The sequence below is a fragment of the Emiliania huxleyi genome (genome assembly GCF_000372725.1).
Source record: "Emiliania huxleyi CCMP1516 unplaced genomic scaffold EMIHUscaffold_517, whole genome shotgun sequence".
Classification (NCBI taxonomy): domain Eukaryota; phylum Haptophyta; order Isochrysidales; family Noelaerhabdaceae; genus Emiliania; species Emiliania huxleyi.
Window position 1 is genome coordinate 23,066 of NW_005198118.1, and position 20,126 is coordinate 43,191.

The window sequence follows — 20,126 nt, forward strand, 5'->3', positions numbered from 1 at the left end:
ATCTCTATCTCTCTCTCTCTCTCGGGCACCGGCGCTGGCACCGGCGCTGGCACCGGCGCTGGCAGTTGCAGCGCGGGCAGCGCAGCCGTGGCGGCACCGTCCGCCGCCGCCGCCACCCCACTCCAGCGCGTAGGGCTGCGACGCCCACCGCCACCGCCACCGCCACCGCCACCGCCACGCCCGCGCTGGGCGTCTGCGCCACCCCTCCGTCCACCCCTGCGTCCCCTCTGTGCGCCGCCGCCGCACCGGCCGACGCACTTGGGTGGGTTTGTGCCGCCACCGCCGCAAGGGGGTCCGCGCCGCCCAATCATCACGCCGGAACAGCGCCACGGGCAGCCCCGCTCCGGCTCCTTCATCACCGCCGGCGCCATGGCGGCGCAAGACAGGGCAGCCGAGGCGGCGGCGGCGGCGGCGGCGCGCGAGGCGGCGGCGGCGGCCTCCGGGGCGGGAGCAGCGCGGCCAGGCTCCGCCGCCGCCCCGACGACGGCAGCGTTGACCGAGGCGCAGCGCGCTCGCGCCGCCGCCAGTCGGGATAGGGCGCTGCAGAGGAGAAGCGGCGATGGCGGCCGGCCCGCTCACGGCCAGGTGAGCCCCTACCAACTTGCCCCGAATCTCTACGCGCTTGTCGTCGATGGGAGCTTGTCACCTTGATGAGCGCGAGGCAATTCGGTCAATGATGGAGTCGATCCAGCCGCCAGAGTGGTTGCGAGCCGGATCGATGCGGCGGGCGACAGCAGCATTGCTCTGGACCGACGGGCTATTGATTGATGTGTTAATTTAGCTATGGTGGCGCATGTTGCGTCTTATCTTGCCAAACGGCAATGAGGTGGTAGGCTCCGGCCGGTGGCCACTACTGGACTTCAAGACCGAGCGGAGATGACGGTTGGCCGAGCAAGCGAGCGGGAGCAGCTCCTCTCGCTCTAGGCACCTGCTCTTACCGTATGTCTTTAGGACAGAGACGAGCTTGTGCTGCTGCCTCGAACGGATCTGCGCGCAGGCTCTGGCTGCTTCCCTTTTTGGCACACGTTAGCCGCAATTGAATGCCAGCGTGAAGGTGGTGCCTTCGTCAACAACGTCCAGCACACGGGACGCCCTTCGCCGACGCACGCGGCGAAACGGGGCCGCAAACCGCAACGCTCCGGGAGTCGCGAGATGGATTCGTGCCGTGTGGGCAGTAAGGTCGGACTTGCGCCGCCCTAGGACCGCTTGGGACATTGTCACCGCGTACGCATCAGGGATAGGCCCCGCCCTCCTCTGCGTCGACCGTCCTTCCATCCGCGACGTGTGGGCGAAGCGACAGTGTTCCTTAGCGACTTGCTCATCCCCCAAAATGGAGAAACCTGAAAGGCGGGGTTTATTTGTTTATTTACCGCGGCACGCCCGCCCACAAGCAGCGCCTCGCGGTCATGCCAACACCTCACTGCTTGCGCCTTGCCGCTTGCCCCCCCCCCCCCCCCCGGACTGCATTCCCTTTTTATGATACATGCTTTTCTTTTTACCCCCCGGGCCGCAACGACCCGGTGTTACGAAACCGCGCGACGAGAGTCCAGACGAGAGAGAGAGAGAGAGAGATTGGTCTAAGCTAGAACAATCACGAGCCCGACTCTGATCTCTCTGTGTCGCCCAATTGGACGGGCCGGGGGACAGACCACTACGTTCAGTATATACGCCGCTACAGAGAGCACGGACCAGGTAGCAGCACAGCGGCGGTCGCCCCGCATGGAGGGGCACACGGCCGCCGCTGTGCTGCCCAGCGCGCGGGTCGGTGGAGTGGGCGGTGGCGACGCGCGGCACGCAGGAGTGCAGACTCGTGCGCGCGGGCCAGACGCCGACGGCTTCGAATGTGCACGAACCGGCGCCGCAGGCTCTGTAATCTCGGCCACTCTCGGCCAAATCTCGCTCACTGCGCGCGTCGCCGCCGCAGCAGCCTCGACGAGCGACGGGCAGAGGGCAGGAGGCGGCACCTGCGAGAAAAAACCAAAGTTACATCATTTTATCTCGACTTCGGTCGATCTCGGTCGATCTCGGACAAATCTCGGACAATCTCGGACAATCTCGGCGGATCTGGGCGGATCTGGGCGGATCTGGGCGGATCTGGGCGGAGGTCTGATCTTGGCCTGACCTCGGCTGACCTACTTCTCGCCTAGCCTTGCCGAATCTCACCGCGTATCTCGGACTTAATCTCGGCATCTCGCTCATCTCGGCTGACCCGGCCGGCACTCACACTCGTGCCCCTGTGATCTCACGCAATCTCGGCCTCACCGAACTCGGCCGACCTTCCAAACTGTCTCTGTCAACCGACCCCTAGACGAGCCTCGGCTTCCCCCCGTCCCACCTTCCAACGTGTCTCTATCGACGGATTGCAGGCTTGCCTCGCCTCGCCTCGGCGGACCTCGGCTAATCTCGCTCCACGGACGAGGCGCCTATTCATTGGTTAACTAATTAGAGGGGCTACCAATCAATTGACGATGTATTGATGAATCCATATCTCGCCCATATCTCTGAGCGGGAGCGAGGGGAGGAGAGGAGGGGAGACGGAGAGGGGGAGGGGTGGAGGAGAGGGGAGGAGAGGGGAGGGGAGAGGGGAGAGGGGAGGAGGTGAGAGAGGAGAAGGGGGGGGGGGGAGGGGGGGGAGGAGGGGAGGTGCCAGGAGGAGAGGAGAGGAGGGGAGAGGAGAGGAGAGGAGGAAAGGGGAGGGGAGGAGAGGGGAGGGGAGGATGCACGAGCGTCCCACCTCTCCGCCGACGCTGCTGCATCTCGGCCAATCTCGGCCAATCTCGGCCACTCTTGGCCACTCTCGGCCACTCGCGGCCCCGGCGCATCTGACCGGGTGCGACGAGAGGCTCTCCACCGCTCTCTCGCCCCAGCGGGCGAGCGACGAGACGCCGCCGCGCCGGCAAGTACGACCCCCATCGCCGCCATCGCCCACAACGCTGCTGCATAAGCGCCCGCGACCGGCCCTCTGTACCCGTGCGCCGCGTCCGAACGCGCCTCGCTTTCCGTGTCGGCGGCGATGTCGGCGGCGATGATGAAGCTCCCGCTCTCCGACCGCGGGAGGATGGTACGGCTCGCGAGGCGGAGCGTCATCAGGGCGGGAGCGATGTAGATGAGGAGGGAGCCACCCGTCGCGCCTCCCAGGGCCGCCAGCTGGTCGAGGGGAGGCTCGGCCAAGGCGACTGCGGTGATGGCGCCGAGAGAGAGGAAGACGTGGATCCGACCTTTGCCGCCGCTCGAGCTGCCTACGCTTGGTCGGTGCACGGGCGGTCGAGAGCGGGGCGGGGCGGCGCGCCCACTTGCCTGCCGAAGCGCGAATTGCCGAGCTGTTCCGCGAGGGTGAGGCGAAAGGGTTAGGGTTAGGGTTAGGGTTAGGGTTAGGGTTAGGGTTGCCGAGCTGTTCCGCGAGGGTGAGGCGAAAGGGTTAGGGTTAGGGTTAGGGTTAGGGTTAGGGTTAGGGTTGCCGAGCTGTTCCGCGAGGGTGAGGCGAAAGGGGCGCTCCAGCAGCGGGAACTCGAAGAGGACGGTCAGGAAGAGGCCGCACCTGAGAGGGACATGGAGGGCGGAGGAGGGTGGGAGGGGAGAGTCCGAGTTGTTGCCGCGAGTCCGGGAGGTGGGGAGGCTGTGCATTCTTGCGCTACTGCTGACACACTCGAGGGGCGGGAGGGAGCCCCGCACCGGGCGATCGCGGCAAGCGGGTCGGCAGCAGCGTAGTTGTTGATGACAAGCGCCTGCACCGCCTCGCCAAAGGTAGCGAACCCGGCGCCCCCGATGCTGATGAAGAGCGCAGCTGCAGCAGAGAAGGCGATGGCGGCGGCAGCGCGGAAAGGGGCGAGGCGCGAGCCGTGTCGGTCGGGGCGCGTCTCTGCGTACATGAGCGGCGCGTTGAAGTGTGCCAGGTACGCGCTCGATGCGAGCGAGAGGAAGAAGGCCACGCTGCTCGCGCTCGGCGCGACCTGACGAAGGTTCCTAGAAGGTTCCTAGAAGGTTCCTAGCTCGGCGCGACCTGACCGCGAGTATGCGCACGGCGGTCAACGCGCCGCGACCACCTCTCGGCGTGCACCGCACCGAGGCACCACGGCCGGGCCGGGGAGTGATCGGCGGTCCGTCCCGGCGGAGTCGCAACTCCGATGGAGTGCATGCCTCCGCCGTGTCTGTCGTGCGTCTCTCAGAGAGTGTGCCCGTTCCTCTACTCGTCTCCGCACCGCGGCTAGACCGGCGATCTCGCCCTCAGGGTCTGCCGCGCGCTGCTCGAAGGTGGGGACCCACTGCACAACCTCGAAAAACTTGCCCTCGGGCCCGTAGGACGTGTCGAGAGCACGCGCGGCCATCGTCGCTGCTGTCGTCGCTGTTCCAGCGAGGCCAAAGGTCGACGCGGCAGAGAGCGGCTTGAGGGAAGGCAAAAGGCTGATCGGCGCGGGGTGGGAGGCGAGGTGAGGACGACAGGAACCGCGGTGGGAGGAGGCTAGTCTCGGCAGCAGCATCGTGGACGCAGAGAGGGAGTGCTGAGGCGAGGATGGGCACCAGAGCGGTAAGAGGACGGCGACGACCACGAGCAGCTGGATGCGCAGCCGCGGCAGCTCCTCTGGCTGCTCGAGGAAGAAGCCGATCAAGTCTGTCAAGCAGACGCCTGCGGGGGCGTGTCATGCGTACTTCTCCGCCGGGGAGACGAACGCGGGAGCTGCTTCGTGTGGTGCGCGCGCGCCAATGATGGACTGGCAGATGACCGCATTGTTGAAGCTGATCAGCAGCGTGCTCGACGAGACCAGCCACGCAGTACGCGGCCCGAGCGTTTTCTGCCACGCCGCCGTATACGAGCAGGTCCCTGTGGGATGCGACGAAGGCTCTTGGAACGGGCCGGCGCCTCGGCTGCCGCGAGTGGATGATGGCGCAAAAGGTCAGAGAGAACGCGGGCTGTGGCACGCCTGTCCGCTCGCAAGCCTCGGCAATGAGGGTAAACGTCCACGCGTTGAGCGTCCCGAAAACCAGCAGCAGGACGACGCCGACGCCGAGCGCCTCGGAGGTCGCCATCCCGTTGTCAGACAGCCGCTCCATCCCTGTCGGCAGCGTCAGCACGGCAAAGCCAACGATCGAGTTTGCGATATTGGCGGTGAGATTGCAGACGCTCATCGAGGCTTGCGGCTTCTCATTCGAGCAGCCCGACGACGGAGACATGGCGCACGGAGGCGGACAGACACGGCGTTCGTCGGCACGGCAGCTCCTATGACTAGTTCGACAGCCAGCTCGTCAGCCATGACGCAGAAAGAATTTTGGGGCTGCGCGCAGAAAGAATTAACAAACCTCGTGTGTGCAGTCCTTGCCCGGTCTGCGAAGCAGGCCGGTGGTCGTGCCAACTTCGCTTCACAACGACCACGCCGCAATCGTCGCCGGCGCGCGACACGTTTCCGTTGGCGGGACTGTCCTGGTCGAGAGTGTGTGCCGCCGAGGCGGGACCACTCGGGGACAGTGCTGACGGGACGCGGCTCGAAAGGTGTGGCTCCGCAGCGCGGCTGGCACTCGTCGCAGAGGCCTCACCTTCGAAAAGTCGGGCATGGCTCTACCCGCAACTTTCTCGCTAACACGCGCGCACCGCCGAGCCTGCGGCGGGCGCGCTGCGGCCGCACGTCTAACTTCGCCATAGTGCCACGACGTGCGGCCTAGATTTAGCCCACGCGCCTCTGCTCGCAAACACTCACCCATTGAATTGTCACTGCCCGTGAGTGCGAGAAGGGCTAGCTGCAGGCAGCTAGCCCATGAGGAGCGCGTCCATAGACACTTCACTAGACCCCACATACGGTCTCGTCCGTGCCTCGCAGGCCGGTGAGATTGCTAGAGGTGGAGCATGCTGCTCTAGCCTCACATATCACTTCCTGTCGTCTGTTGTTTGAGTTGTGCCCTTGTTTGTGCCCTTGGCACCGTGGAGTGCTGGGGGGGGCGACAGGGAGGATGTGGTCCTGAGTTATGTGTACGCCGACTCAGGGTGTGTGGCAGCCAGCTGGCTGTGTGTCTTGTGAGCTTGTTTGTGTCTGTGTGTCGCTCGTGCGTGTCGTCATCATCTGTCTAGCGTCCACCCATACCGCGTTGGTGTCCAGTCCGAGCCTGGCTGTCTTCACCTTACTACCTACCTACCTACCTGTGTGTGTGTGTCGTCGTGGTTTCGTATCAAGAATACTCACTCACTAAACAACAGAAGTCTCTCTCGCAGCCGACAGGCTCGACACAGGTGCGAACTGGCGCGTGCTAGTACTATCACAGGCACACCACCGGAGCCGCCTAAGCGACTCCGTTAAGAACGCAGAAAGAATTCTTATTGGGCCGAAAAAGGAAGAAAACACAGCGGGCAGGTGTGAGGCGTGCAGTGTGGTGTTCATTCATTAGCTCCGAGTAGAGGGGGCGTCCTGCAGTTAAGGGGAAACCCGGTACGCGGGGCCAACCCTCGGAGACCCGTGTTTACTTTACGGCCCTTTCCCTGCGCATGCGCACCCCCCCTAGCTAGGGGTCAGGGCTCTCTAGCCCGTAGCCCGATGCCGATCATCCGGCTCGCGGGGTGCGCTTCTTAGCTCCCCGGCCCTGGATGTGAGGTTGCCGACTGCACTCCAAGTGCTCCAAGTGCGCCTCTCTCACACTGGCACGACAAAGGCACACACACACACACGCACACACACACACACACACACACACACACACACACACATGCACACATGCACACACACACATGCACACACACACATACACAGACACACAGCCCCTCCCCCTTCGAGAGAGATCGCCAGTGGAATAGGGAGTCCACCGTGCTGCGACCCTGTCGCTGTCCTTTTTGTCAGTAGCAGGAGAACTAGGAGAGCGCAACCAGTAGGAGGCCCGCGCCTGCCCCCGTGCCGCCGGGTGCAACTTTGTCCTATACGAGAGGGGAATCCCTGGGACCCTGTCGTGTGGGTGAACGCTGCCCTGCCCCCCTCCGTGTCGCGATGCGCTCCCCGCTCCCGTTCCCCTGTGTCCCTGATCGTCCTTACAAGATCCTGCTCGCGCAGGTGGGGACCCTGTCCTTCTCCCTCCCCTTGTTTGGTGTGTCCGTTTTATTTATTGGCACGACAAGGGCGCGGACTGGCGCGGACTGGCACACACACCGGCTCACCAGCGGAGCCGCCTAAGCGACTCCGTTAAGAACGGCAATGCACTCCGCACCATGCACAATGCCGCTCTCCCCGCACGCTAGCTCGTTCACCGTCTGCCACGCCACAGCGGTGTGGAGGACGACTGACAAACGCTGACACAGAAGAAGGATTGCCGCGGCCGCCGCCTGCCCCTCCCCCATCTCACGACGCCAGCCGCCTCGCCCGGCCTTCGCGCCCACCCGCTCGACCACCAGAAGAAGAATTCCGTACGGTGGGCCAGTCCGCAAGACACACACCGGCACACCATCGGAGCGAGGAAGAATTTGTGAGTGCGAGGAAGAAATGTTCCCACCGCGCACCGGCACCGCCGCACAACTCCGGCTGGGAACGACTCCCGGCGGAAACATCCCGGATTTCTCGAGACTCTCTCGGGGAATAAGGAAGAAGAAAAGGAAGACCACCGGGCATTCGAGAGCAGGGCATCAACGATTGTCACCGTCAGCGGGTCCTGAGTTTTTGCTGGGCGGAGGTTCGCTGATGAGGAAAGTCATTTCCACCGCCGCTCGAACACCTCGAAGATCCGCGTGAACACCTCGAAGATCTACCGGCGCCCGCTTGAACACCAGAGCTTGGCAACCTTGCTTTCACGACCGTGAAATCAAGTACGTATTGCAAGAACGTGGGCGGAAATGCCCCCAGCCCACACGACCTTGCTGACGACACGCCAGCGCCCCTCGCGTACGTGCGCCTCAGCTCAATCACGGACGTACTTCAGACACTACGTACGTACTGTCAAAACAGGGACGTACATACATGCAAGTACGACCTTATCCCTCAAATTTTCTCTTCGGCTCGCTCCGCTCGCTTCTGTGCGCAATAGCCGGTCCTCGCGCCGGACGTCGGCGGCTCCTGGCCCTATCCTGGCCCTAATCTACGCAGAGAACCCAGCCGGGGCGGCCGCCGTAGCCCTCGGCCCAAACGTATCCCTGGCCGTTCACCAGCGGCGCGTTCTCGGCCGCGACCTCCTCGGTCATACCTTCGGTGTCGCAGTGGTCGGTCGTGGTCCCACCGTCGGTCGTCATGCCGAGCGCGACGCGCTCCTTGTGAGCCGCGAGCCACGCTGCGATTGATGCGTCCGCGCGCTCATTCGCTTCATCCAGGCGCTTGTTGAAGTCTGCCGCCACCTTCTGCCACTGCCGCTGCCGCTGCGCCCGCAGCCGCTGCACGGTCTCGTCAGTCAGCAGCGTCTTCGACTGGCGGTCCTCGATCATGGCCGCCTGATGCCGCAAGAACCAAGCAGACCTTCGAGGGCCAGACATGGTTGGGCCAAACTGTCGCTCGAAGACACGCGGCAAATGATTGTACGGTCGTGATTTTACGTTCTTGAGAAAAAGAAGCTGCCTCGTGCAAAAAAGAATTATAGTTAAGCGCTCGGAGCACTTGTTAAGATGTACACAAACAGCGCACCCACGGCGCACCCACCCCACCCTCCCACGCCGACCACTGCTTCGTACCAACAGCCGCCCCCTTTTGGCAGACGCCAAAGGACCACATCTTGCCGGGCGCAGAACCCTTGGGCATCGTGGGTGCGATGTAGTCGTCGGTCTTGCAGCGGGAGGCGGCCCACTGCTCTGCAGTGCAGCCTTTCCACTCCGGCCGGGACTGCTTCCACGGCTGGTACGACGGCATTGCCACCTCGGGGCCGGACGCAGCCGCCTGCGGCGGCGCCGGCGCGCCCGCGGGTAGTGCCGCTGTCCGCTGGTCAGAGCCGTCTGCCGCCTCGCCCGCGCCGGCGGCCGCGGGCGCCGCTGCATCGGCGGGCGGAAAGTACGCCTGCATGGTGCAGCGCCGCTGGCGACGGCGAAGGAGGCGGAGCGTGTCTTTGCCACAGCCAATAAGAACGTGCGAGTACGGTCTTGTTTTGGGCAAAACAAGAACGTGATTGCATCACTCGCTAAGGACGTGAAAACAAGGCCTTCCCCAGGGTAAGTACGTACTTATCTCTGAAAATTTTCTTCGCGCGCTTACGCGCGCGACGAGTTCACGCCCTACGGGCGTGTGGCCTGCGGCCACTAAGGTTGCCAAGCTCTGTTGAACACCTCGAAGATCCGCGTCGATCATGGCGCTGGAGCCATCATGGACGCTCGTGGACTCGGCGGGCGTCGTCCACGTGGTCGCGGGCAGGTCCGCGCTGTCGCAGATGTTCGGCAAGAACACCAAACCGACCTACAACAACATGCTCGAGCTGGTCGGCGAGGGTTCGCGAGGCGTCGTTGGCTACCTTTGCAAGGACGGCTGGCGGATGCTGCGCGAGCTACCGTGGCTGCAGCACAAGGAGAGCAAGCGGATCGTGCCCGTCGTCGGCTCGGCCGCCCAGTTCCTTCAACGTGCAGCAGCCGATGCCGACATGGCGGGCTTCATCTTGAACGGCAAGGCTAGCCAACCCTTCACTCGACTGATCGCACGGCCCGGCGCCAGCGGCATGCGATGGACCGGCGCCGGCTGACCGACTGCACTTCGCGCCGCCGGCGGCTCTCCTGCTCGAGCACGGCGCCAACGTCAACTCGGTGCAGCACTCGACTCTGGGGCCTCTCGTGCCTCTCGTGCCCTTCCAGGTGCGTGCCCGCCGCCCGCCGCCCGCCCACGTGCGCGCACGCGCGCGCTCGTCCTGTGTCGCCTCGCCCCTCCTCGCTCCCCTCTGCCCCACGCCACGCTCCCCCCCCCTACTGTCCGGCAGGTGCCGCAGCCGGCGGGCGTTGCCGGCGTGCTCGGCGGCGCGCCCGCGCCCTTTGCCCCGCCGCCCCAGGTATCCCCCTCCCCGCCGCACCGCCCCCTTCCTCTCCTCGCGCGCACGCGCGCACGCACGACACAAGCCGCGCGCCTAGCCCGCGTGCTCGTCCGACCCACCTCCCCTCCCACCGCAGGTCGGGCAGGGCCCCGTGCTCGGCGCGGGCGTCGGTGGCCCCGCCGCGCCGCCCGCCGCGCCGTAGGTGCTCGCGCCGGCCGCCGCCCACGTGCCCCGCGTGCTCGCGCCCGCGCCGCCGCACGCGCACGTCCACGCCGCACGCCGTTGGTCATGTGACCGTTGCTGGTCACGTGACCCAAAGGTTCCCCCCCCCCCCCTTTTCCCCCCAGACCCCCCCCCCCCCCCAAAACACCCCACCCCACCCATCCCCCACCCCCACCCAGGTTGATCCCCTCCTCGATGCCGCCGTCGATTGCGTCGATGTGCTCGAGCTCGCATCCTTTGTGCAGGCCCCCCCCAGGCGCCCCTACGGCGGCGCGCAGCGCCGCTGCACCCCAAACAAAAACGCGCGCGCAGCGCGCGCTGGCGCGCAGCGCCGCCGCAGGCGGCGGACAGCAGGTGCGCAAATTTAAACGCCATTTTCGGTTTCGCACTTTTGCCAAAATCTTCAAAATCCGGTACAAATCGACTTAGGAGATTTTCCGTGCGCAGCCGGCGGGGCCCATGGCGGGGGCTGGCCCCCCGCTGCCAGGCGGCCAGCCAAAAATGTTATAAACACCAAAATTGGGTTTACATAGTAAACTGCTTGCCAGAGGCCTCAGCAACTTTGTACATCATTTTGGTCCTTTCTGTGTGGGCATGAGAATCGTTGCAGGGCATGAGACGCACGTGGCACGACACGCCACACTCTGTGTGTGTGTGTGTGTGTGTGTGTGTGTGTGTGTGTGTGTGTGTGTGTGTGTGTGTGTGTGTGTGTGTGTGTGTGTGTGTGTGTGTGTGTGTGTGTGTGTGTGTGTGTGTGTGTGTGTGTGTGTGTGTGTGACTGTGTTGTACTCGCGGGCTCGAGTTTGTTCTTCGTATACGCATATTAACCTTATGCAAAAGCAAATCTGGTCCGGAAGAGAGAGAGCGCGCCTGGACCATTTGCCTTCGTGAGACTTTGAGACGCAACCTCTTACGGCCTCAGGTCGCGGCCGGGCGGGAACTTCTCGATTGGGTCGCAGATGGTGCGGTACGTGAGCTCCACTCCTCCGTGGCTGCAGTCCCAGTCAGTCCTATTCGATAGCACCCGCGTGAGTGCTTCCACGCCGTTTCCGGGCGGGATGGTGTGATGCTTCCCGACTCGCTCCCCGGCGGCGCACCGAATGGCTCCTTGCCTGTACATCTGCTCCATCGTAATGCGGTCCTCGGGCCCCGACACCGGGTCAACCTGCATGTCAAAAGCGCCGAGCGGCCAGAATTCGGCGTAGTAGCGGCCCGTCGGTGGGCTGCTGAACGGCGTGCCTGTTTGCAACACGCATCGTTGAAGAGACGCTGTGGATAAGGGCGGCGCAAGCACGCGGCCCAAGTAGCGCCGTTCACTACGCCGTACGTGCCAGAATTTGACCTCGCGTTCATGTCTCAGATGCTGGGCGTTGGAGCCGTCCGGTCGGAGCCAGAAGACCCAGCCACTGGCGACGACGAGACGATCATGCAGGAGGCCGCCGTCGACGTTGCCCTCCAGCTTTTGACGGATGGCGAGGGGCTGCAGGCGCTGCTCGCATCTGATGAACCGAGCGCAGATAGGGTTGCGCTGGAGGGTGCCGACAACGCGCTTGCAAACTCGCGTGCGAGGGTGGATCAGCTTTACGAACTGGTCAGGGCGAGCGAGGGAGGAGCGGCGGTGCGCCGCATGGGCGAGGCGCCGAAGGCGCCCACTATGAAAACGCATTCGGCCCGTTGCTGTCGCGTTCCGTGCGTTTAGCCGCTTTCTGGAGGGGAGACCGTCGGACGCGCGGATGATGAGCGCAGAGCTTCTCGTCGACTTTGTGACATCGCGTCAGATCCGTGTTTTCTCGTCTTGCGGTACATCTCTCCGCTCGCCACCTCACGCTCCGCCGTCCGGCCATGGATGGTTCGATGGAGCTCGCCGAGCTCCATCGAACCATCCAACTCCGGTCACCGGGTCTGAACGCGCTCAGCCTCAGGAGGTACCAAACCGCGCGAATTCTGCACGCCTCGCTGCACCGCTGGCTTGACTGAATCAGGCAGCAGCAGGCTGCTGCTATTGCCACAGCAGCAGTCTGCTGCGGCCCCAATACGCAAGTTAATGACCAGCATTGCTGCCGGGGGCATTCGAGCCGCCACAGCCGGTGTGCGGCTGTGCACTGCCACCTGCCCGCGGCTACGCACATGTGCGCTCGCATTGGATGAGCCCTGCTGATGGACCTGCGTCGCCTAGCTGCACGAGAGCAATGCCGCAGGCGGCGGCCGTGGCATACACTGCGAGCACACTTGGTGCAGCTGCGAGGTGCAGCAAGAGCACGTCGTTCCTGCCTCTGATGCCACTCTCGCGGCTTGTAGCGCGTCACTCGCGCATGGGCATGCTCTCCAGGAGCTATGGCGGGCGCGTGTGTGGGGCTGTAGCCTGTGTTTGGCCGGTTCTGACCCGTTTACTATCAGTACCATGCCTGGGCCACAAGAATCGCACACGGGGAGCGGCTCAGGGACCCAGTAAGCCGCGGAATATCGCCAAATGGTCACAACCCGGCTCACCCAGGGCTGGACCTAGTCGCGCTCGCGCTCGCGCGGCGCGCGCTATGGGACAGCCCAGGCGCTAGGCGGTTCCGGTGGGAGCAAAAGAATTTTACTACGGCGGCGTTACGGCGCTCGGAAACCCTAGCCCCCAGATGCGGCTGCCGCGCGAGCAGCGGAAGCGAGTGCTCTCGGCGGCGGCGCCGGCTCGGCGAGGAAGACCTGCGGCGCCCTGCGCTCTCGCGTAAAACGAGAGGCGCCGTCCGGCGGGCGCGCCGCGGCAGGACGGCCGCCAGCCGTGGCTCCCCCGCCTCGCTGTGGAGCCTCCCGTCCCACCAGCGGCAGCGCCTCCCCCTCCGGCGCCTCCATCCCCGCCGCTGCCTCTGCCGCCGCCCCCTCCTCCTCCTCCCCCCTCACCTCCTCCTCCTCGGCCTCCTCCTCTACCTCGATCTGCACGGCCTCGTCCGATGCCCCCGTCTCCGCAATCGTCGCCGCTGCGTCTGCGAATGTCGCAACTGACGCCGCCGCGTTCGCCTCCGCCGCCGTCTCTGTCTCCGCCTCCGCCTCCACCTCAGCCGTGTCCATCGCCACTGCTTGTCCGGGCGGCGGTGGGCTGCGGCTGCGGCTCGAGCCCGGGCTGCTCCCCGCGCTCTCCTCTGCGCTCTCATCCAGCCAGAACTGGCAGCCGTAGTCAACGAGCAGCTCCTCGCCTGTCCACAGCCGCGGGCAAGCATCAGTCGCGCAGCGAGCTGCTGCACGCTCGGCTAGACCTCACCCACGTCTCGGCTAACCAACCGCATACCGGCCGCATACCGACATCTCGGCCGCATACCGGCCTCATACTGGCCGCATCTCGGCCGCTTCTCGGCCGCATCGCCTGGCTGGATGAGCCGCTGCGTCACCACCGAGACGGCAACTTCGCCGGCCCCAGCCGCGTAGTGCAGCACGAAGGCCACGTTCGGCTGAGGCGCGATGCCCGTGTAGTCGTTGATGAAACGCGTCTCGTTGCCGTACTTGGCCGCGTCGATGTCGAACCGGCGCCCCGTCCGCCGCTCGCACACCTCCACCAGGTAGCGCGAGGTGTCGTACGCGCGCTGCGGTGTCAACAAGGGTGGGGCCGAGAGTCAACCCACTGCGTCTCACGAATGCGGAGACTGAAGGCTCCAAGGAGGTTCCACTAGAAGCTCCCGCTAAAAGCAAGGAGGTTCCACTAGAAGCTCCCGCTAAAAGCAATGAGGTTCCACTAGAAGCTCACGCTAAAAGCAAGGAGGTTCCACTAGAAGCTCCCGCGTGAAGCTCCCGCTAGGAGGCTCCTAGAAGGCTCCTAGAAGGCTCCACGATGGCTCCTAGAAGGTTCTCACCTGAGGCTTGACAAGGCCGGTGTAGTTGCCCAGCACGGCTCCGCACGGCAGGGTGACGGAGGCAAAGAGGCCGAACGCGCCCGCCGACACGCCCGCCGCTCCCACCGGCGCCGCGGCGGGGTGCTTTGGCGGCAGCGGCTGTATTGAGACTCCGCCCATGCACCGCCACTGCGCCATCTCCATCCGTGCCGACGCCAAACCGGCAGCGTCGGTGGCGGCGTCGGCGGCGTCGGCGCGCGCCCCACCCACCGCCGGCTCCACCCAGAGCAGGAAGGGCGCGTAGACCACCCCGGCCGGCCAGTTGGGAGGGAGCGTGCGCGGCCTCGCCCGCCGCGCCGACCCGCCCTCCCTCCCCCGCCGGCCGGCGGCGGCGGCTATGTCGAGCGGCACGCAAGACCAACCGGCGCCCGCGGCGTCGAGCGACCACGCCCAGTCGGGGTACAGACCGGCCGCCTCCGCGCCGCGGTCGAAGGCGGCGACCGTCGCGGGGTCGTGAATGTGGTGCACCGGCTCCCAGGACGCGCCTAGCTCCGGACGAGAGAGGCTTGAAACGTCGAGTCGTGGTGCGGGGAGTTGCCCCGCTTAGCCTGTCAGTATGTGTGTCTGTGTGCGGCTGCGGGGTGCGCATGTGCGGGTGGTGCGTCAGCGTGAGCGCTCCTCCCCCGGTCGGGTCGCGCCACTTGATGAGGTATTCCGAGGCGCCCGAACGGCTGAGGCGGCGGCCGAGGATGCACTCGAACTCACACATCGCCTCCGCCTCCTCGCCGCCGTCCCCGCTGCTACCACGGCCGCGCCGCCGCCGCCGCCGCCGCGCGCCGCTGCCCTGCACGCGCTGGCGTTTGCGGCTGCCGCCGCCGCCGCCGCCGCCGCTTCCTCCGCCGCCGCTTCCGCTTCTTCCTCCGCCGCCGCCACTCTCGCCGTCTCCGCCGCTGCGGCTGGTGGCGTCGCCGCCATCGCCGCCAATGCCAGCACCTCCGCCGCCGCCGGTAGCGACGGAAGCGGCGGATTGGGAGCAACGCAGCGCCTCCCACCCTCCCGGGGGCGCCTGGAGCAGCGCCTCGGCGGGCGGCGTCAGGCTGCGGCGGAGGAGCGACGCCGCCGTCGACGGGGCGGACTGACCACCCTCCTTCCCGCGCAAGGCCACTCTCTCCGCCTCTCCCTCAGCCTCCGCCTCCGCCGCTTCGCCGCCAGCGCCCGTCGGCGCCGCCACAGCCGCCACATCCGCCGCCGCCGCCGCCGCCGCGTGTGGCTGCGCGGGCGGAGGGGCTACAGGCGGCGCTGGCGACGGCGCGGGCGGCGCGCTTTCCGCGCCGTCGGCGGGCGCGTTGTCGGCGTTGTCGGCGTCGTCGTCGCCGCTGCACGAGGACGCCGCGCGCGATACGTACGTCGACACCTCGGCCAAGTAGGCAGCGGCTCGCTGCGCAATCTCGCGCACCTTGTCGGACGCCTCGGGCGTGTCCTCCAAGGCCAGCAGCCGCGGCAGCGCGCCGACGGAGAGGAGCATCCGCGCGGTCTCGTGCCCGCGGTAGGCGAAGTTGAGCATCGCGCGCGCGGCGCCGCCGCCGAGCGAGGCGTTGTGCAGCCCTGTGCGGCTGTGGGTGCAGAGCCACCGCGCCGAGGGCAGGGAGACGGTGGCGCGCCTAGAGGGCGGGCCGTGGCCGAGAGGTGTGGCCGAGTCATAGCTGAGGAGCCGCGGGGATCCGGTGGCGCGCTTTGCGAGGAGCAGTGGCACGAGGGCCGACAGCAGCCCGCTCGTCGACACCTCCTTGGCGCCCTGCCGGTCGAGGGTGAGGTTGGCCACCACCGCAGAGATGACGTAGCACAGCCCCAACGCCGCGCGCTCGCGCTCCGCGTCCGTCTCGCCGCTCTGCGAGGCAGACGCCGCACCCGCGCCGCTAGCCCCGCCGCCACCGCCGCCGCCGCCGCCACCGCCGCCGCCGCCACCGCCGCCGCCGCCGCCACTGCCGCCGCCGCCGCCGCCGCCACTACCCGCCTGCGCCTGCGCCTGCGCTGGTACTGCCGCCGCCTCCACCGAGGACCCCCCTGCCGCCCCGCTCGCCGCCGCCGCCGCCTCGCTCTCCGCTGCCGCCTCACTCGCCGCCGCCACCGCCGCCTCCTCCCTGCCAGAGGCAGCGGCCGCCGGCGACGTCGCGCACGGCGCCTCCCCGCCTGAGCAGGCCTCCGCCGCCGTGGGCGCCTCGCGCGCACCGAGGTGCGGAGCGCCAGGCTGCGAGGCGCCGAGCTGCGACGCGCAGCTGCGGAGCGTCTCCGCCAGCAGCTCGCCGGCTCGCGCCTTGACAAAGAGCCGGGCGTGGCCCGGGGCGGCGCCAGCGAGGTGGCTGAGCGAGACGAGGGCCCACTGGCGCTCGATCAGAGATGGCGCGCGCGGCGCGCCCTGCCGCAGCAGATCGCACAGCTCGCCGACCGCGCCCGCGCTGGCCAGCGCCGCTGCGCAGTCGCCGTCGCCCGAGAGGACACCCACCAGGAAGAGGGCGCGGTTGCGGCAGGCGATGGAGTCGCCGCGCAGCGAGGAGAGGAGGCGCGACCGCAGCGTCGCAGCCAGCTCCGACGTCCGCGAGCGGCCGCCGCCCAGCCGGCGGATGCAGTGCAGCAGCAGCAGCCGGGACGACTCGATTGAGTCGGACTGCTCGGGAAGCGCGCCGGCGTCGCCGGCGTCGACCGAGATGCCGAGGCGCGCCAGTGCGTCGCGCGGCGGCTGCTCGCGCCCCTGGGCCAGCAGGTCGACGCGGCTGCCGCGGATCATGAAGCCGGTTTTCTTCGCGCCGTAGTAGACGGTTGTTGCCTTTCGCGCCGGGGTGAGAATGTAAGCCTCGCACTTCGTTGTGAAGACTGGGCCGCGCCACCCAAGAACTTTTGTGCGCAAAGGTGGGACGTGGCTTGCCGCGGTTGTTGAAGTATAATTGGCTTGCCGCGGTTTTGTCGTAGCCGGGCGGGTCGATGGTAATTTGGAAATTCCTTGAGCACTTGAGCACTGGATAGGGTCGGTTCCGCATGGTACGGGACCCCTCGATCGTCTCGCCCTCCCTCACTGGTGTGTTCATTGGGGGGGGTCATAACAAACACGGTACAGGATCGAGGTGCACGCTGCTGAAGCAGTGTCGTCCCCCCTCTCCCCGACGGCGATGGCGGTGTGACCGATCGAGCTACAAGAGGAGCTTGTTCAGCAGGATCCGGGATAGTCAGATGCACTACCTCACTGGGCCTGAGACCATCGTACGACAGCATCCCGTCACCGTCTCGGATTTATGTGGGGTCGAACCACTCCGGGATGGGCAAGCCCATCAATTTTCGTTTCGTATTTCCCTGCACTGGTTAATTGTCAGAATTCCTGTTGTGCAAGAGGGGAGGGGGCTCTGACGGAGTGTGTGGTGGGAGAGGGCAGGGAATGAGCGCAGGGGAGGGGGGGGGGGGGGCTCAGCCGTGCAAAAAGCAGCAATTAATAGTAGTAAAGCAATATTGCTCGGCCGTCCATGAAGTCCGTCTCGATCTGGAGGAGACGGGTCAACCCCGTGAGGACCAGAATCCAGATCAGGTTCGCGTTGTCGTAGCCGGAGGGGATGTTGACCTTTAGCTCTTGGGGCCACCTTTCCGCTTTAGTTTTTTCCCCACTGACCACTCGGGCAACTTTTACCAAATGCAAAAGTTGCACCTTACCATTCGGGCAAATTCGATTGCATTTTACCACTCGATGAAACGGGCGGACGGAAAACGCGTTTGCGGCAGCTCGCCCGAGAGCTATGCATGAAGCGGCCGGCGCGCCACCGCAGCTCACCGATGGAGCCTGCGGAGCGGCTCAATCCACTGGCGCAGCAGCATCGCGACCCATTCTCCAAGCACGGCCTCTGGCGTTGCGATTGCACAGAGAGCGAGCAATAGTCGCCAAAAACACTGATCTGTGTGCAGTGGATCTCCATGGCGGTCGCGCCCAGCGAAAGGACAACCGCGGGCCTCGGATGCTCGCCCGGATGCGGACCCGCCGTGCGAGTTGCAGCCCCGGAGGTGGCCAACCCAGCTCACCCCAAGAGAGGCCATGCCCAGGGTCAGGCATAAAAGGGGGGTGTTTTTCCGTCCGTCCGTGCTTAGAGGAGCTGGCGAGAAGTTGACCGATATGCCCGGATAACATGATTCCTTGACCAGCTCGAGCGGATTGGTGACCGCCGCGCCGATTCCGGCCGAGAGAAAGGAGGCAAAGAGGCCGCGCGCGAAGAGGAAGGAGGGCTCCTTCGTGCCAGCCGCCGCCTGGTGGGGCGGAGGGATCTCGTGGCCGAGCTCGCCAATGCTCCCTTTATGAGCGAGCTGTTTCTTTTTGCCGTACACGTCGTCGTCCGGTAGGCAGCTCAGCGCGTGAGGCAGACCGTCGAGACCCATCGACAGTGTGCAATGTCCGCCGAACGCGTCGGCCGTCATATTCCAGTTATATCCGGCGACAACGCCAAGCATTGGCGCGACCTCAACCTTTTCCGCCGAATCCAGAGACGACCACCCCGCCTCCATCAACGCGGGGCATCCGGCCGCTGCACAAACGCCAAACACGCAGAGGCCGGGGCAGAGGACATGCTGGATGTCGTCAAATAGGAAGCGTGCAATCTTGTACTCCTCAGAGTTCTTGTCAATGCCACCACCCCACTTCTCGAGCACTGCAGGGGCAGTGATCTTGTTGCCGCCGCGGCCTCGAGGAAGGAGGGTGGCGGCGAGCCAGCATGAGCCAACGAGGAGGACGATGCCGATGGCTTTAGCTCGGGACCGATTCGGCCCGCCGACTTGCGGAGCCGGCACGATGAGCGACATATTGGGCGACGAAGCCCCCGACGCGCGGCGAGCGACTACCTGGAAGTCGGCGCTCAAATCGTTTGATGTTACTTGTTAGGTTAAAAACTCGGTGTGGCGTCATGAGCTGTGCCCAGATTCGCTGCCGTCCCTCTTTTGATCGAAGAAACTCGAACGGGGCGCGGCTGGCCGCATCTTTGATTTGCGTGTGAGTGTTGAGGTGATGCGAGCGCGCGTGCGCGCGGCGCGCGTGCCGTTTTGGGTCTCTTTTATACCAGTGATGAAATGTAAACCGACTTTACCACGCGCGCGCACGCGCGCGCCGCGCTCCTCGACTCTCTCGCACCCGCCCCGAGCCACGCCCCTCACGAGACAGGCGGCTGCGACCCTGAGAGTGCGCAGCGGTGCCGCTGGCGTGCTCACCACACCCATCCATCATGCCTGCATCATTCCTGCACGTACTGCCCGGTCTGGTCGGGGCGTGGGGCGAGATCTGGCATGGCGGCGCGCTTGAAGTGAGCGCCTTCGATCGTCTCGCGGCGACTGCTCGCAGGCCGGGCCGCCAGAAACTGTGCCGCTCAGCCATCCGCCGAAGCGAGCGCGCCGGCGGCGGTCCGCCGCCGGCGCGCTCGGCTCAGTGTCTTCAAACCCGCCGCCGGTGGGGAGCTCCGCTTGCGGCCAGCCTCTGTGCGGCCAGCCTCGCTGTCCGTGAATCAAGCACTCTTCACGGCGGTTTGATTGTGGAATGTAGGTGTATTGTTGGCAAATCAAGACACAGAGCTCACACAGAATCACAGCGGGAGGAAAGCGGCGAGTCGCAATTCCAGGGGTCGTTGTGGCGGGCCACCCTGTCCAGAGAGGCATGGATGCCAATCTGGGGTCTCTCGACCGAGTCTATGAGCCCTGGCCGCCTCCCGATCTTGGTGGTAAGGCCGCAGCCGAAGAGGGCGACGGAGATGGCGCGGGAGAGTACGGGTGTTCCAGGGGATCACGACACGCACCGACCCTTCACGAGCCGAAAGGCTGCACCCGGGGAAGGCACAGTAATCCGGGCACGTGTTGGGCGCCCCATTCCGTTTAGGGCTAGGTCGGCTCAGGGCCCCGTCCACCTCCCTCCCACTTGGCGCGTGATAATGGGGAGATGCCACCCAGGCCAGCCAGGGCAGGGGCGGAGAGCGAGGGCGGAGGGCGGGATGGGCGCCAAGCGGGAGGGAGCGGACGGAGTGGAACGCACAGATGGGGGATAGCGAAGGCGGAGGGGCAGGAAGGGGGGAGGGCGGGCGGAGGGCGGGATGGGCGCCAAGCGGGAGGGAGCGAACGGAGTGGAATGCACAGATGGGGGATGGCGAAGGCGGAGGGGCAGAAAGGGGGGAGGGCGGCGGGAGGGCG

At 65.9% G+C, this 20,126-nt stretch overlaps 3 protein-coding genes across 3 annotated transcripts; 1 reads left to right on the top strand and 2 right to left on the bottom strand.

The window, feature by feature from the left end:
- Positions 1 to 1,577: 1,577 nt before the first annotated feature.
- On the bottom strand, positions 1,578 to 5,140 carry EMIHUDRAFT_459483 (hypothetical protein; the record flags this gene model as incomplete). The annotated part of the gene is made up of 7 exons (XM_005766317.1): positions 4,920 to 5,140; positions 4,700 to 4,819; positions 4,519 to 4,624; positions 4,200 to 4,401; positions 3,673 to 3,950; positions 2,969 to 3,244; positions 1,578 to 1,614 (listed from the first exon to the last, which is right to left on the bottom strand). The coding sequence occupies exons 1-7, from the start codon at positions 5,122 to 5,124 to the stop codon at positions 1,578 to 1,580; spliced, it is 1,224 nt and encodes a 407-aa protein (XP_005766374.1). The 5' UTR covers positions 5,125 to 5,140.
- Positions 5,141 to 9,200: 4,060 nt separating this feature from the next.
- Positions 9,201 to 10,542, top strand: EMIHUDRAFT_445780 (hypothetical protein; the record flags this gene model as incomplete). Its single annotated transcript, XM_005766318.1, has 4 exons — positions 9,201 to 9,724; positions 9,847 to 9,915; positions 10,034 to 10,099; positions 10,299 to 10,542. Coding segments are annotated over exons 1-4 (507 nt in total), but the record flags the coding sequence as incomplete, so codon positions are not given.
- Positions 10,543 to 11,029: 487 nt separating this feature from the next.
- EMIHUDRAFT_119707 (hypothetical protein) lies at positions 11,030 to 18,758 on the bottom strand (the record flags this gene model as incomplete). Its single annotated transcript, XM_005766319.1, has 7 exons — positions 11,030 to 11,129; positions 11,217 to 11,284; positions 13,006 to 13,293; positions 13,545 to 13,682; positions 13,950 to 14,473; positions 14,922 to 16,752; positions 17,988 to 18,758. The coding sequence occupies 7 exons, from the start codon at positions 18,756 to 18,758 to the stop codon at positions 11,030 to 11,032; spliced, it is 3,720 nt and encodes a 1,239-aa protein (XP_005766376.1).
- Between the last annotated feature and the right edge of the window lie 1,368 nt (positions 18,759 to 20,126).